We start from the raw sequence: 15239 nt of genomic DNA on the forward strand, positions 1-15239 counted from the left end.
CCATTCATCTGTTGATGGGCACTTGGGTTGCTTCCATGTCTTGGCTATTGTAAATAGTGCTGCTGTGAACGTTGGGGTGCGTGTATCTTTTTGAATTAGTGTTTTCATTTTTTTCTGGGTATATACCCAGGAATGGAATTGCTGGATTATATGGTAGTTTTATTTTTAATTTTTTGAGGAACCTTCATACTGTTTTCCACAGTGGCTGAACCAGTCTATATTTCCACCAACAGTGCTCAAGGGTTCCCTTTTCTCCACATCCTCTCCAACATTTGTTGTTTGTAGACTTTTTTTTTTTTTTTTTTTTTTTTTTTTTATGGCTGTGTTGGGTCTTCGTTTCTGTGCGAGGGCTTTCTCTAGTTGTGGCAAGCGGGGGCCACTCTTCATCGCGGTGCGCGGGCGTCTCACTATCGCGGCCTCTCGTTGCGGAGCACAGGCTCCAGACACGCAGGCTCAGTAGTTGTGGCTCACGGGCCTAGTTGCTCCGCGGCATGTGGGATCTTCCCAGACCAGGGCTCGAACCCGTGTCCCCTGCATTGGCAGGCAGACTCTCAACCACTGTGCCACCAGGGAAGCCCCTGTTCGTAGACTTTTTGATGATAGTCATTCCAACAAGTGTGAGGTGATATCTCATTGTGGGTTTCACTTGCATTTCTCTAATAATTAGCAATGTTGAGCATCTTTTCATGTGCCTGTCAGCCATCTGTGTGTCTTCTTTGGAGAAATGTCTATTCAGGTCTTCTGCCCATTTTTCGATTGAGTTTTTTGTTTTGTCGATACTGGGTTGTATGAGCTGTTTATGAATTTTGGATATTAACCCGTTGTCGGTCGCATCATTTGCAAATATTTTCTCCCATTCAGTAGGTTGTCTTTTCATTTTGTCAATAGTTTCCTTTGCTGTGCAAAAGCTTTTAAGTTTAATTAGGTCCAATTCGTTTAGTTTTGCTTTTACTTCTTGCCTTAGGAGACAGATCTGAAAAAAATATTGCTACAACTTATGTTAAAGAGTGTTCTGCCTCTGTTCTCTTCTAGGAGTTTTATGGTTTCGGGTCTTACATTTATGTCTTTAAACCATTTTGAGTTTATTTTTCTATATGGTGCGAGGGAATGTTCTAATCTAGAAAGAGATATATCTTTTTTCAAAGCAGCTTCTTAGAAGTATAATGAACACATTTTAAATTGCACTATTTAAAGTGCACAATTTGGTGAGTTTGGGCCTATGTATACACCTGTGAAACCATCACCATAATCAAGATAACCAATATATCCATCATTCCCCAAAAGTAGAAAAATATATATTTTAATAAGCTGAAGGGAAGGAGCTAGAGGAAAGAGAAATTGACTTTATAGGAGAGAAGATAATAGAGCAGAGGCAAAGGAGCAGTGAAATCTAAATACTTACCTCAGCTGTTCATTCAAGGGCCTTTTTTTTTTTCTTTTTCTTTTTCTGTTTCTCTGGTATAGCCTGAATAACCCCTTAAGTTGTAATTTTTTTTAATAAGTGATGTCAAAATAAATGATGATTTCTTTATAATACAGCATCATTGACAGAAAAACAGTGTAGTCATGGAATTTAAGATTGAGACTATGCGCCAAAAGCACTCGGACTTCCTACCACTTCAAAAGCCAGTTTGTATCTTTATATGTCGACACTTTAACACCTCGGAACTGTGTGTCTTCTCTTGCAGCCCAATTAAAGGATATTGCGTATGGTACCAAGCAGTACAAATTTAAACCAGAAATCATGCCAGATGACTCCGTTGATGAGTTTGATGAAACCATTCACTTAGAACGAGGCGAAAACCTGTTTGAAATCCATATCAACAAAGTAACCTTTCCTTCTGAAGTTTTACAGGCATCTGGAGATAAAGAGCCTGTCACCTTCTGTACCTATGCTTTCTATGATTTTGAACTACAGACAACTCCCATAGTGCGGGGCCTTCACCCAGAATATAACTTTACTTCTCAATATCTCATTCATGTTAATGACTTATTCTTACAATACATTCAGAAAAATACTATTACTCTTGAGGTCCACCGGGCTTACAGCACAGATTATGAAACAATCGCGGCATGTCAGTTGAGATTCCATGAAATTCTAGAAAAAAGCGGTCGAATATTTTGCACAGCAAGTTTGGTTGGTGAGTACAGTCTTACAAACTTTGGCTGTTTGAAGCACTGATTGGTTTATACATTAATATGGTGTTCCACGTTAGTATCTTCTGTCTCAGATTCAAGGTGCCTTTAGGGTAAGGACAGCGTTCTCTGATATAGCTGCCCACAGTTGATTGGACTCTCTTAAATGTCACTAATAATGTCAGTACAACGGCTATTAATTTTTTAAAGCTTATTAGTACAAGTGTTTATTTACCATGTTGGTATCCTTGTGTGATTAAACATTAATTGTGGTACATTTATCAAAGTTTTTTAAGGAGCTTATCATGTTATCTCTGTTACTAAGCACTGGGAATACAGTGATCAGTGGTAAATAAGACAGAGCCCCTACCTTCATGTAGCTTACCTTCTAGAGGGGAAGATGGGCCATGAAACAAATACACATATCATTAGATATGAAGAAAAATTATCAGGGCAAGAGGCTACAGAGAGAGGTGGAAGGTTGCTAATTCAGATAAGGGCTTCCCTACAGGGTGCCATTGGTAAAGACCTGAATAAAGATCCATGTCAGGATCCAGGGGAGGAATGTTTCCAGCAGAGGAAACAGCAAGTATTGTACAAAGGCCTGAGGGAGGAACAGACCTGCCATGTTGGAGGAACAGCAAGGAGGCCAGTGGCTAGAGCAGAGATGAGATTAAAGCAATAGGCAGGGACCAGATCTCACTGTAGAGCCTTGTGGGTCATGGTGAGGTGTTTGGACTTTTTCTTCCTCTGAGTGATGCAAGTCATTGGGTGGTTTTGAGGAGAGAAGTAACGTGATCACACATAGGTTTTAGAAAAATCGCCCTGGGTGCTGTGGGAAGAACAGTCTGTATGGGCCAAGCAAGAAGATAGGACCATTTTCAGGCTGTTGCATTAATCTGTGGAAAGATGTTGGTGGCTTGGATTACGACGGTAATGAAAGTAGTGATAAGAATTGGTTATATTCAGTGTCTATTTGATTAACTCTTCCTTGAAAACGTGCTCAACAATTGAATGTAGAGTAACGAGGGAAACAAAGGAGGCGAGAATTTCTGGTGTGAGCACCCGGGACAATGATGAGGCCATTTATCGAGACAGACCTGGGCAAGCAACAAATTTGAGGAAAAAAACTAAGAATTGTGTTTGAACAGGTTAAGATTGACCTGCCTATTAGACAGCCAAGTGGAAATGTCACCTAAGCAGTTGGATATACTAGTCTGAAGGTCAGAGATAGAAATATAAAAGCGGGATTCATTAGCATACAGAATATATTTTAAGCCTTGGGCCTAGATAATTTCACATAGAAAGTGAGTATACATAAAGAAGAGAAGGTGACCAAGGACTGAGCCTTGGGAGACTCCAAAATTAGAGTTCAGGAAGAAGAGGAAGAGCCAGCAAAGGAAACTGAGGAGTGGCCATTGAGGTGGGAGACAAACCAAGAGTATACAGTATCCTAGAGGCCAAGTGAAGAAACCTTTTCAAGAAGGAAGGAGGGTGCATAATAGCCAGGTCATGGCAGCAACCTAAATGCCCATTGACAGACGAATGGATAAAGATGTGGCACATATGTGCAATGGAATACTACTCAGCCATAGAAAGGAACAAAATTGGGTCATTTGTAGAGACGTGGATGGACCTAGAGACTGTCCCACAGAGTGAAGTAAGTCAGAAAGAGAAAAACAAATATCGTATATTAACACATATATGCGGAATCTAGAAAAATGGTACAGATGAACCGGTTTGCAAGGCAGAAATAGAGACACAGATGTAGAGAACAAACGTATGGACACCAAGGCGGGGTGGCGGGGGTGGGGTTGGTGGGATGAATTGGGAGATTGGGATTGACATGTATACACTGATGTGTATAAAATAGATAACTAATGAGAACCTGCTGTATAGAAAATAAAATAAAATTCAAAAAATAAATAAATTTTAAAAAAGGAAAACTTTTTTAAGTGACCAAGAAAAAAAGGAAGGAAGGTGACTCAGGTTCTGGGGAGGGATTTTATTTTATTGATTGCATAGGTGATATAGTCACATGGTTCAGAAGAACTTGCCCTCAAAAAACTTAGTGTGGTGGAGAAGTAGACTGGTGAACTGCCAATTGTGCCAAAGCAGTCAGTGCCCTAATGAGGACATCTTTCTTCGTTTCTGCAAAGGAAGCATAGAGCTCTTAAGTCTCCTGGGAGCCCTAGAGGAAATCGTCACAGAGGAAGAGAAAGAGCTGCCTGAGTTAGAAGGCGTACTACAACTACAGCCCCAGCAAGAGGGTGTACAGGGCAGACATGCGAGGGTATATTACATACGGTATAGATTTGACATAGCTATGGTGTTTTTCCCTATACTTACGGCACAGTAGGAAAATGGGAAGGTGCCAAAGATTTCTCGAAAGTTGAATTCATATTCCATTCATAATTTTGAGGTTTCATTTTGTATCTGTCAGACTACATTGAGTGCAACTTGTTAAAAAAGGAAAAACATCAGAAAGAATCCGTGGAGTATTTGACTCAATGTTTAGATTTTTCTTTATATTTTAGAAAGATTGAAATAGTATAAACCGGACTACCTCAAATGTAGTTTGACATAGTTTTTTAATAATATTTAACATACGGTGGAACTCGTACTTGCAGAAGTAACTTTATTTTCTTTATCTCTGTTATTTGCCAATCACACATCATTTGTGCAAGTCATATATTATTTTACTCAGTATAAAATTTATAGTTTTAATGTATAATACCATTGATGTATTTTTTACTGGTATATATTTTGATTTATGGGACTATTTTAACAGTGAGTTATGTATTGGTTTGTAGGAACTAAAGGAGACATCCCCAATTTTGGCACAGTGGAATACTGGTTCCGATTAAGAGTTCCCATGGATCAAGCAATTCGACTTTATCGAGAACGGGCAAAGGCTTTGGGATATATAACATCAAATTTTAAGGGGCCAGAGCAAATGCAATGGGTAAGCTTGTTTGACTTTACGACCCTTTTATGACACAGAAATTTTATAGTATTTCTTTATATTATCATGCTTTAAACCGAAATCATTTTCTTTCACAGCCATCAAGTGGCTTTTTTAACTTTTTATTTTGAAATAATCATAGACTTACAGGAAGTAGCAAAAATAGTACAGAGGTCCCGTGTAGCCTTCACCCAGCTTCTCTCAATTATAATATTTTATGTAACTATAGTGTAGTATCAAAACCAGGAAATTGATATTGGTACAGTACTATTAACTAGGCTACAGACTTTATCCAGATTTTGTAAGTTTTTACATGCACTTATGTGCGCATGCATGTGCACGACTACTTGTGTGTGTGTGTGTGTGTGTAGGAAGAAGCGGAGTTTAGTGCAGTTTTATCATGTGTATATAATCATGTAACTACCACCACAATCAAGATACAGAATTGCTCTTTTACCACAAAGGAACTCCCTTGTGCTATCCAGGACAGTTTCGAAAAAGAGAATTGCAATACTATTATTACACATCAAGTGACTTTCATTACAATTTCTACTGTTAAGGAAATGGATAGCTATAATTGGACTTTCAGTTAGTCTCCTTTTTTTCCAACTGTTTCCAACTTCTTCCAAGCTGTTTCAGAAACTTCTAGGTTTCTGAAATGCAGAGTAAAATATAAAATGAATATTCTTTTCCTGAGAATTAGAAGTATGAATGCAATTCCTCAGAGCAGCATTTTCCAAACTATGTTTCATGGAGTCTTAATAGCCATATTTCCAAAAGAATTCCATGATCCAATAAATGCAGAAAACACTGAATTGAGAAGCATTAAATAGGATCCTTGACTTTAGGGCTTCTCATGTATAACGTGAATCTCAAGAGGAAGCATAAAGTATACACTTATGTTAAGTAACAAAGGGATAGAATATAGTAGAAACATTTTGGAATGTCTGTTCAAGTCATGATTCTCTTTTTTCATTTGGACCTGCCCTCTTCTAATCCGTGGGGCTGGGCCCCCAGTGGCCAGCTTTACGTTGGGTGATCCTGTTCTCTCCCACTCCACCCAATTATGACTAATGATTCAGGAATATCCACCTGCCCCAAGCTGAGCGAATCAGATTCTGCTTTCTGAGATCAAGAGAAAGCAAGACTCTCCATGCCTGGAACATGTAAAGTTGGGAGCTGTGGGACAGCCATCTGCTACCATGTTAAATGGCAAAGGAAAGAAAATGGGACTGGAAAGAGAATAATGAGCAAGCGTACAGAGAAAAATGGAAACTAGATGGAGAGTAAATTCCTGTAGTTTTCCAGTCCCGTTACCTTCCTTAGATACAACCACATTTCTGCTACACAGTTCTATGAAATAACCCTGTAGCCTTATATAAAAGTCTCTTTTCATTGTATTTGCTGGGTGGAATTAGTTTCCATAACTTTCAATTAAAAGAACCATGACTAACATCACATTGATTCTGAAACTTAAAGAATGGCACCCGTTTCCCAGAGATCATCCTTCTGGACTAGTATTCTTCAGAACGCACTTTGGGAAACACTGTCATGGAAAAGGGAATTAGAGATAGAGAAACCACATGATTTATTAATTTTTGTGGTTTAAAGAGTTTTAGACTCCCAGTTTATGGGTTGAATGAGTCATTTACTGTTGGAATTTCAGCTTTTGTGGGTAGACTCGGTGGGGGGGAGAAACGGAGGGGGTACTTTGTAAATCCTTCCACTCAGTCTCCTATAGCCGGAAGCAAACGAGCCCTGGGAAAGCAGTGTTGTGATTCCCTTCTCAGATTTCCCCTCTCCACACCACCAGATGTCTCCACCAAGAGGATTATGACTTCGGTTCTGTTTTCCTTCTCCAATAAACTTCTCTAGAATCAAAAGTTCCAGATGTTCAATCCAGATTCAAAAATGCAGTGAAAGAGGGGTCCCTGTATGGAAGGTAGAGAATTATCTAACACCACAAGGCACTGCAACACTACATTCTTTGTCCCAGATCACATCAGCTATGGAAGGCTTAGCAGTTAGTCAATGCAGGTGTTTGCTAGAATACTTGTGCACTGACTGCCTGAGTAATAGTCCCAAAAAGGGCCATAGAGTAGTTTCTGACCCTACCTGACAACTCCCTTTGCTCATCTCTCTTCTGAAATGTCCTTCCAATCCAAGGTTTTACCCCTCCAAGGTTTATCTCTCACTCTGTTTTCTTGTTCCTTGGCCTCAGGTATCTGCTTCCCCAGATCACATTGGTTCAGGATGAGGGCCAACCCAAATATAACAAAATCATCTCTGTGGGTGGGTACCATCAAATTCATTGGTTTCTCACTTAAGAATGCGATATGATCAGAATAACTGGAATGGTTGAAGGAGTAGCTCTTTTTTTTTTTTTTTTTTTTTTTTTAAAGACACATTTATTCAACATCATGATCAGACTATTACATTTAGCAATCAACAGCATGGGTGCAAAAAAAAAAAAAAACTACATTAAAACCCTTTGTTGGAATGCTTTACACTTTCCACAGAACAAAAACTAAAAGAACCTGTTATACAATTAGTCACAAATACAGTCCCCGAGTTTTTTTGCCCATACACATGAGTATTGTCTAAAACATGTCTTCTTTGTAGCATCTAGGCCCTGCCACCACTGTGCTTGGCTGAGTTCACAAATCTGTTGTAACCTGTAGCTTCCCTGTGACTTCTCTGGCTCTCCTCTCCTGCTAAGCTTTGTTTCCTGGCAGTAATTAAAACCTTCTGCCACTGCCATAGCTCCTGCTGCTGCTGGAACCACCATAGCTACCTTGGTTTTGTGGTTTGGCAAAGTATTGGCCTCCACCACCATAGGGGCCAGAACTTCTGCCTCCAAAGTTTCCTCCTTTCATGGGCCCAATATTTGAAGATTGATTGTTGTAATTGCCAAAATCATCGTAGCTTCCACCACCTCCAAAATTGCTTCCATCGTTACCAAATCCATTATAGCCATCCCCACTGCCACCATATCCACCACCACCGCAGCTGCCACCAAAGCCACCTTGACCACTGAAGTTTCCTCCACGACCAAAGTTGTCATTCCCACCAAAACCACCTCCGTGACCACCACCAAAGTTTCCAGAACAACTTCCACCTCTTTGGCTGGATGAATCACTAGCCATCTCTTGCTTAGATAGGGCTTTCCTTACTTCACAGTTGTGGCCATTCACAGTGTGGTATTTCTGAATGACAATCTTGTCTACTGAGTCATGGTCATCAAAGGTTATGAAAGCAAAGCCTCTCTTTTTGCCGCTGCCTCGGTCAGTCATGACTTCAATCACTTCAGTTTTCCCGTACTGTTCAAAATAATCTCTTAGGTGATGGTCTTCCATGTCTTCTTTAATGCCACCAACAAAAATCTTTTTCACAGTTAAGTGGGTACCAGGTCTTTGAGAATCTTCTCTTGAGACGGCCCTCTTTGGTTCCCCAACTCTCCCATCCACCTTGTGTGGCCTTGCGTTCATGGCTGCATCCACCTCCTCCACAGTGGCATACGTGACAAACCCGAAGCCTCTGGAGCGCTTGGTGTTTGGATCCCTCGTTACCACACAATCTGTGAGCGCTCCCCATTGCTCAGAATGGCTCCTCAGACTCTCCTCGGTTGTTTCAAAGCTCAAACCTCCGATGAAGAGCTTCCGCAGCTGTTCGGGCTCTTTGGGTGACTCTGACTTAGACATGACGGCAGTGGAGGGGGGAGACATCAACGATGCTTACCTGGTGGCGTCCACGGGCAGAAAGGAAGGAGTAGCTCTTAATAAAATTGTGAACTAGGGGACATTTGTCTTGGACCTAACGGCTCACTTTACCTGTTAATTATTAAATAGAATTAAAGAACATCAGATTAACTATTTTCTTGGCTTTATTTGGTTTTAACAGCAATCTCTACATGTATGCTCAGTCTTCTATATTTGCTGCTAATAGCATCCGTACATACGTTCTAGAGAATATTGGTTTTAAATAAGAGTCAAGAGTCTTTTACTGAGAAATTCACTTTGAAGTGAAAATCTGCAGCTTTTTGTCCATCTACAAAATCATTTTGTTTGGGGGTTGGCAGCTGTTGTTTACTTTTCACTGTATTATTACTATAATATAAATATGTATGTTTTTCCAGTTAAGTCAGCAAGCACCCAAAACTGCTCAGCTCGGTTCTACTGATTCCACAGATGGCAACTTAAATGAACTTCATGTTACAGTAAGATGCTGCAGCCACCTGCGGTCCCGAGCAAGCCACCTTCAGCCACACCCATATGTTGTGTACAAGTTTTCTGACTTTGCAGACCATGACACAGCCATCATTCCCAGTAGCAGTGATCCACAGTTTGATGATCATATGTGTTTCCCAGTGCCAATGAATATGGATTTGGATCAATACCTTAAGTCAGAGTCTCTGAGTTTTTATGTGTTTGATGATAGTGATACCCAGGAGGATATTTACATAGGAAAAGTCAATGTGCCTCTGATTTCATTGGCACATGACAGGTGTATTTCAGGTAAGCCTATTTCTTGAATCCATGAAATTGTTTCAAAAAGAAAACACCACCTAAATTATACCTCAGTGTTATGGATATGATCTGTTTGTAACAATCTTCCTAGCCTTCTCAGATAATCTTAAACTTTGGGCCCATAATACTATATTGTTTTAGTTATTTTCTTAGTAGTTGTTCCAGGGATTACAGTATGCACCTCAGCTTGCCACAGTCAAACTTAATGCTAATAACTCCATTAAAATTTAGAAAGTCTGCTCCAGTATAATTCCATTCCCTCCCCCCTCCTTTGTGATATTGTTGTCATATATATGTACATAATACGCCTGTATATGTTATAAACCCAACAGTACAATGTTATAATTATTGCTTTATATAACTTTGTCCTTTAAGAGAAGGGAGAATATATATAATTATAGGAGACTTTTATATTAACTTACATATTTACCATCTCTGGTATTCTTTATTTCCTCATTTGGATTTGAGTTACTGTCTGGTGTCATTTTCTTACTCCAAATAGCTCTATTTCCTCCCCCTCTTTTGTGTTATTATTTCATATATTTTTTTATCTTTACATGTTATAAGTCCAGGATTATAATTTTTTAATTATTATTTTATACAGTTGTTTTTTAAATCAGTTAAGAGGAAAAACATATTTATACTGTGTTTTATAATTACCTATGTAATTACCTTTATTCACATCTGTTCCTCCATGTTGATTTGAGTAACCATCTGGTGTCACTTGCTTTTAGCCTGAAGAAACTCTTTTAATATGTCTTGTAAGTCAGGTCTGCTGGCAATGAATTCACTTAATCATTGTTATTTGGGAATGTCTTTATACTTTAGCTTTTATTTTCTGAAGGATAGTGTTGCTGGATATCATATTCTTAGTTGTCAGGTTTATTTTCTTTAAGCACTTTGAGTACATCAGACAATTGATTCTGGCATCCGTTGTTTCTAATGAGAAATCATCTGTTAATCTTATTATGGTTCCCCTCTACATGATACAGTTTTCAAGTTTTTTTTTTTTGGCTTTTGACAATTCAACTCTAATGTATTTAGGTGTGGATCCCTTTGTGCTTATTCTACTTGGAATCTTTTGAGCTTCTTTATGTGTAGGGTACTGTTATGCACCAAATTTGGGGAGTTTTCTGCCCTTACTTCTTCAGTTACTTTTTCTGCCCTTTCTTCCCCTTCTTACATTCCTGTTACACATATGTGCATATGTTTAATGGTGTCCTACAGGTCTCTGAGGCTCTGTTGATTTTTTTTCATTTTTTCTCTTCAGATTGGATAATCACTGTTGATCATTCTTCAAGTTCATTGATTCTTTTTTCTGCAGCTCATATCTCCTACTCAGCCCCTCTGTTGAATTTTTTCATTTCAGTAATTATACTTTCTAACTCCAGAATTCCTTTTTAACTGTCTCTTTTTTTATTGAGATATAGTTCATATGTAATATTATATGTTATAGGTATACAACATAGTGATTTGTAATTTTTAAGGGTTATACTCCATTTATAGTTATTATAAAATATTGGCTATATTCCCTGTGTTGTACAGTATATTCTAGTTCTCTTTTTTTATAATTTCTATCTCTTTATTATATTCTCTGTTTTATAAGTCATTGTCATCACACTTTCCTTTAATTCTTTAAATATGGTTTCTTTTAGCTCTTTGAACATATTTGTAATAGCTGCTCTGAGGTCTTTGTCTACTAAGTCTAACATCTGGATGCCCTCAGAAAATATCTGTGGATGACATTTTGTCTCCTGTTTCTTTGCATATCTCATGAATTTTTGTTCTTGTTTAAAATTGGACATTTAGGACACTATATTGTAGCATCTCTAGATTGCAGCCCTCCACAGGGTTCCTGTTGCTGTTGTTGTTTGTTTGGTGACTCACCTGGACTACTTCTGTAGTCTTTTTCCCTCACTATAGCCACTGATGTCTCTGCTAAGTTTTTGTTTCCTTGTTTTATTCTTGTTTTAGTTTTAAGCCTGAACATAGTTTAGTGGTCAGCCAGTGGTTGTTGAGAGTTGTGTTTAAACAACTTGAGCTGACAGGCTTCCACCCTTTGCCTATGGATCAGTGTATGGCTTGGGTAATGCATTCAAAGTTCAGACAGTCTACAAGTCTCATATTCAGCCAGGGACAAGTAGTGTACTAGTGTCTTTTCTGACTCCCACTGTCTTTACTGAGGTTCAGTAGATTTTCTTAAATAAATGCTTCTTAATTTGTTGTACACCTTTGATCAGTTTCCAGAGTTCTTAAATGATTATTTCTGTTCATTTTATCCAGTGTTATCATTGCTTTTTGTGGAATATATTTACTGATCTCTTCACTCAGCCATTCTGTAAGTCTCACCTGTGCCTGTAGTAGAAGTTTCTCACCTCCCTATATTCCACCTATATCCTTTTTGCTACCTAAAGTCTAGAGTTGTTTAGTTTTTTCTTTCCTAGCCAGCCATTAAAAGAAGTGTCAAACACTTGAGAACCAAGTAATGGAGACCCATAAACAAAAGTTATGCTTGAAATATAGGTTTGTTTTTTTCACGTCAGGGATTTTCATACTGAAAACTCTAGCATAATGATTAAAATTTGTGACTCAATATTATGTATTCAGCTAGGTGATACTTTTTGTTACTGCTATATGTTTTGGGTGGTTTGTTTATTTTATGGACATTTTTTGCTGTGCTACTATTAATTTGGAATAATTTAACAAATCCCAGTAAAATGTATTTAAAATTAGCATTATGTAGTAATATAAAGACTCCTTAGGATACATAAATTATTTGAAATTTTGAAGTTTTAATATATTTTTCTACAGACACACAAGAATATCAAGTCAAAATGAAGCTTGTTGTCTGAGCTATAACCCAGATAATATCTTAGTGGAAGGCTAAGAATTCTGAAGAATCTCTGAATTTAATTTCAGTGAATTAAAATATTTATAAGTCAATTATCTCATCTTTGAATCAGTATTATCTCTGAGGCCTTAACTTCTGAAAGCAGTCTGCTTGAGAGATGAACCTATCATAGATCTTTTTGTCTTATTTTATTCTCTCAAGTCATTTGACTTGTGAGTAAAAGCCAGACTTATTTTTAATAAGTTGTGGGTAGTTCTTTTTGCTCTTCTTTAATTTTTGTGGTAATAAAACTTCACTCTAGCATTAATTAAAATTCTTTTTGTAATTTGACAGGAATATTTGAGTTAACAGATCATAAAAAGCATCCTGCAGGAAGCATCCATGTTATATTGAAATGGAAATTTGCTTACCTTCCACCAAGTGGATCCATAACGACTGAAGACTTAGGGAATTTCATACACAAAGAAGAGTCTGAAGTTGTTCAAAGACTACCTCCAACATCCTCTGTTAGCACACTAGTAGTGAGTAACAGTGACTTTGAATTTCCTATAAAAGTAAATAGCCACATAAAAGAGAAAAAAAAAATCTGAAAGCTATGTTCATCATTCTCAGTTTGACATATTGGTTTATCTTAGGCACCAACACCTAAGCCAAGACGTTTAACACCTAAAGATAAGAAGGTATCTTTTGTGGATATCACACCACATCAGCGTTCTGTAAGTAGTAAACACTCAAAATACTAATTTTTTTTTCCCATAACAAATATTCGGAATAAATGATATAGTATACCCTCCCTGATTTAAATAGAAACAGATAAATAAAATACTTCTTCTTCCCTTAAAATGTTACCTTTGTAATTTGGCACTGTATGTAAGTGTTAAATGTTCTTGCTCTTTGATCTGAACCCTCCTTTGGCCCCATATCTCTCTCCAGATACTGCCCAAATCCTCTGCCCCCATTTACCATAAAGCAAAACAGAACAAAACTCTTCAAAAAGTTGTCTTAATTCCATCTTCCTTTCCTCATACTGTTCCTTGCTCACACTAGTAAAACTTTTCCTCCTTAAAGCCACTCTTGCTAAGGTCACAATGACTTTCACTTTGCCACTTTTCACAGTGGCCAATTCACAGTCTCCATCTTAATATCCCAGTAACTTTTGACACAATGGAATACTTGCTCCTTTTACTCTTGGCCTCTGGGATACCATGCCTTCCTAGTTTTCCTCCAATTTAGCCAGTTATTCTTCTCATTCTCCTGGACCATAACTCTAAATGTTGAAGTACCTCAGCAGTCAAACTTCAGACCCAGACCTCTTCTCTTCTCAATCTGTATCTAAGTAAAGAGATCTTATCCAAAAAAACAAACAAGCAAATGAACAAACATAACAAAACAGAAACAGAGTTACAGATAGAAAGAACAAATGTGGTTGCCAGAGGAGAGAGGGGTAGGGGGGGAGAAACAAATAGATGAAAGAGGAAAGGAGATACAAACTTCCAGTTGTAAAATAAATGGGTCACAGGTATGAAATGTACAATGTGAGGAATATAGTCAGTAACTATGTGGTATCTTTGTATGGTGACATATCATAACTAGACTTATTGTAGTGATCATTTTGAAATGTAAAGAAATAGAGAATCACTGTGTTAGGTAACAGGAACTAACATAGTGTTGTAAGTCAATTATACTTCAAAACCAAACAAACTCATAGAAAAAGAGATCCGATTTCTGGTTACCAGAAGCAGGGGATGGGGGAGGGACAATTGGATGAAGGTGATCAAAAGGTACAGACTTCCCGTTATAAGATAAATAAGTACTAAGGATGTACTAGGGATGTCATGTCCAACATGATAAGTATAATTAACACTACTATATTTTATATATGAAAATTATTAAGAGAGTAAATCCTAAGTGTGCGTGTGCGTGTGTGTGTGTGTGTGAAAAAGTCTTATCATGATTTGGGATTTAATAATAAATACAAAATAACATACATGCATGTTTTCACATTAATGTAAGGAGACCTGTACTCCTCCTGAAGATACGAAGGAAATTTCACCAGAAGTGGAACATACGCCAGAAATAGAAATTAATATGCCAACTGTTTCACATATTCCTGAGGTATGTGTTTGTATTAAAATTATCTTGAAAGGTTTATTTTTTAAAGACTTTGTCTTTGCATTGGCATGGATCAAGAAATCATATCGTTGATCCTATTTTTATACATGACTTCCTTGGAATAGAAATGTCAAAAATAAGACAAGTATAACAGTTACAATTAAGCAGACATTAGTAGGTAGTAAATACATATGTGAATTAAAGTATAATGTAAAATTCATTTTGAGATTAATGCTTTTTTATTCTTAGTTTATAATCACATTTTAATTTATCTGCATATTTTCATTCATACAGCTTCAGTGATTATTTTCTAATGACTCATATATATAGTGCATGTAGTGCATATTTACGTACTTAATTATCATTCAAGTGCTTCAGCAAGAATGCTATAAATGTGATCTAAGCAATAATATATCAGCGTGCTTTTATTTCTTCAGGTTTCTCAGGAAAGCAGTGTAGATAAGGTAAAAGAGAATACAGAGAAAGTGCAACAAGGAAAAGATGATGATGTGTCTTTACTCTCTGAGGGTCAGCTTGCAGAACGAACTTTGACTTCTTCTGAAGATGAAACAGAAATAACTGAAGAACTGGAACCAGAAGGTGACTTTCTTTTTTAAATTAACATTATTTCCTTAACTCTGTTTTATTT

General features: G+C 37.5%; 2 protein-coding genes across 5 annotated transcripts in view; one reads left to right on the forward strand and one right to left on the reverse strand.

Annotated features, from left to right (window-relative positions):
* The window catches only part of RPGRIP1L (RPGRIP1 like), a 98622-nt gene that overhangs the window by 45633 nt on the left and 37750 nt on the right, over positions 1 to 15239 (forward strand). For all 4 annotated transcript variants that reach the window (XM_007167599.3, XM_057534910.1, XM_057534911.1 and 1 more), the window contains exons 15-21: positions 1689 to 2141; positions 4950 to 5101; positions 9237 to 9615; positions 12812 to 12999; positions 13114 to 13194; positions 14492 to 14593; positions 15028 to 15190. In XM_007167599.3, coding sequence (XP_007167661.2) covers positions 1689 to 2141; positions 4950 to 5101; positions 9237 to 9615; positions 12812 to 12999; positions 13114 to 13194; positions 14492 to 14593; positions 15028 to 15190 — 1518 coding nt within the window. The remainder of the gene's footprint in view (positions 1 to 1688; positions 2142 to 4949; positions 5102 to 9236; positions 9616 to 12811; positions 13000 to 13113; positions 13195 to 14491; positions 14594 to 15027; positions 15191 to 15239) is intronic.
* On the reverse strand, positions 7840 to 8802 carry HNRNPA1L3 (heterogeneous nuclear ribonucleoprotein A1 like 3). The gene has a single exon (XM_028162955.2). The coding sequence runs from the start codon at positions 8800 to 8802 to the stop codon at positions 7840 to 7842; it is 963 nt and encodes a 320-aa protein (XP_028018756.1).

The sequence above is a fragment of the Balaenoptera acutorostrata genome, chromosome 19 (assembly GCF_949987535.1).
Source record: "Balaenoptera acutorostrata chromosome 19, mBalAcu1.1, whole genome shotgun sequence".
Classification (NCBI taxonomy): Eukaryota; Metazoa; Chordata; class Mammalia; order Artiodactyla; family Balaenopteridae; genus Balaenoptera; species Balaenoptera acutorostrata.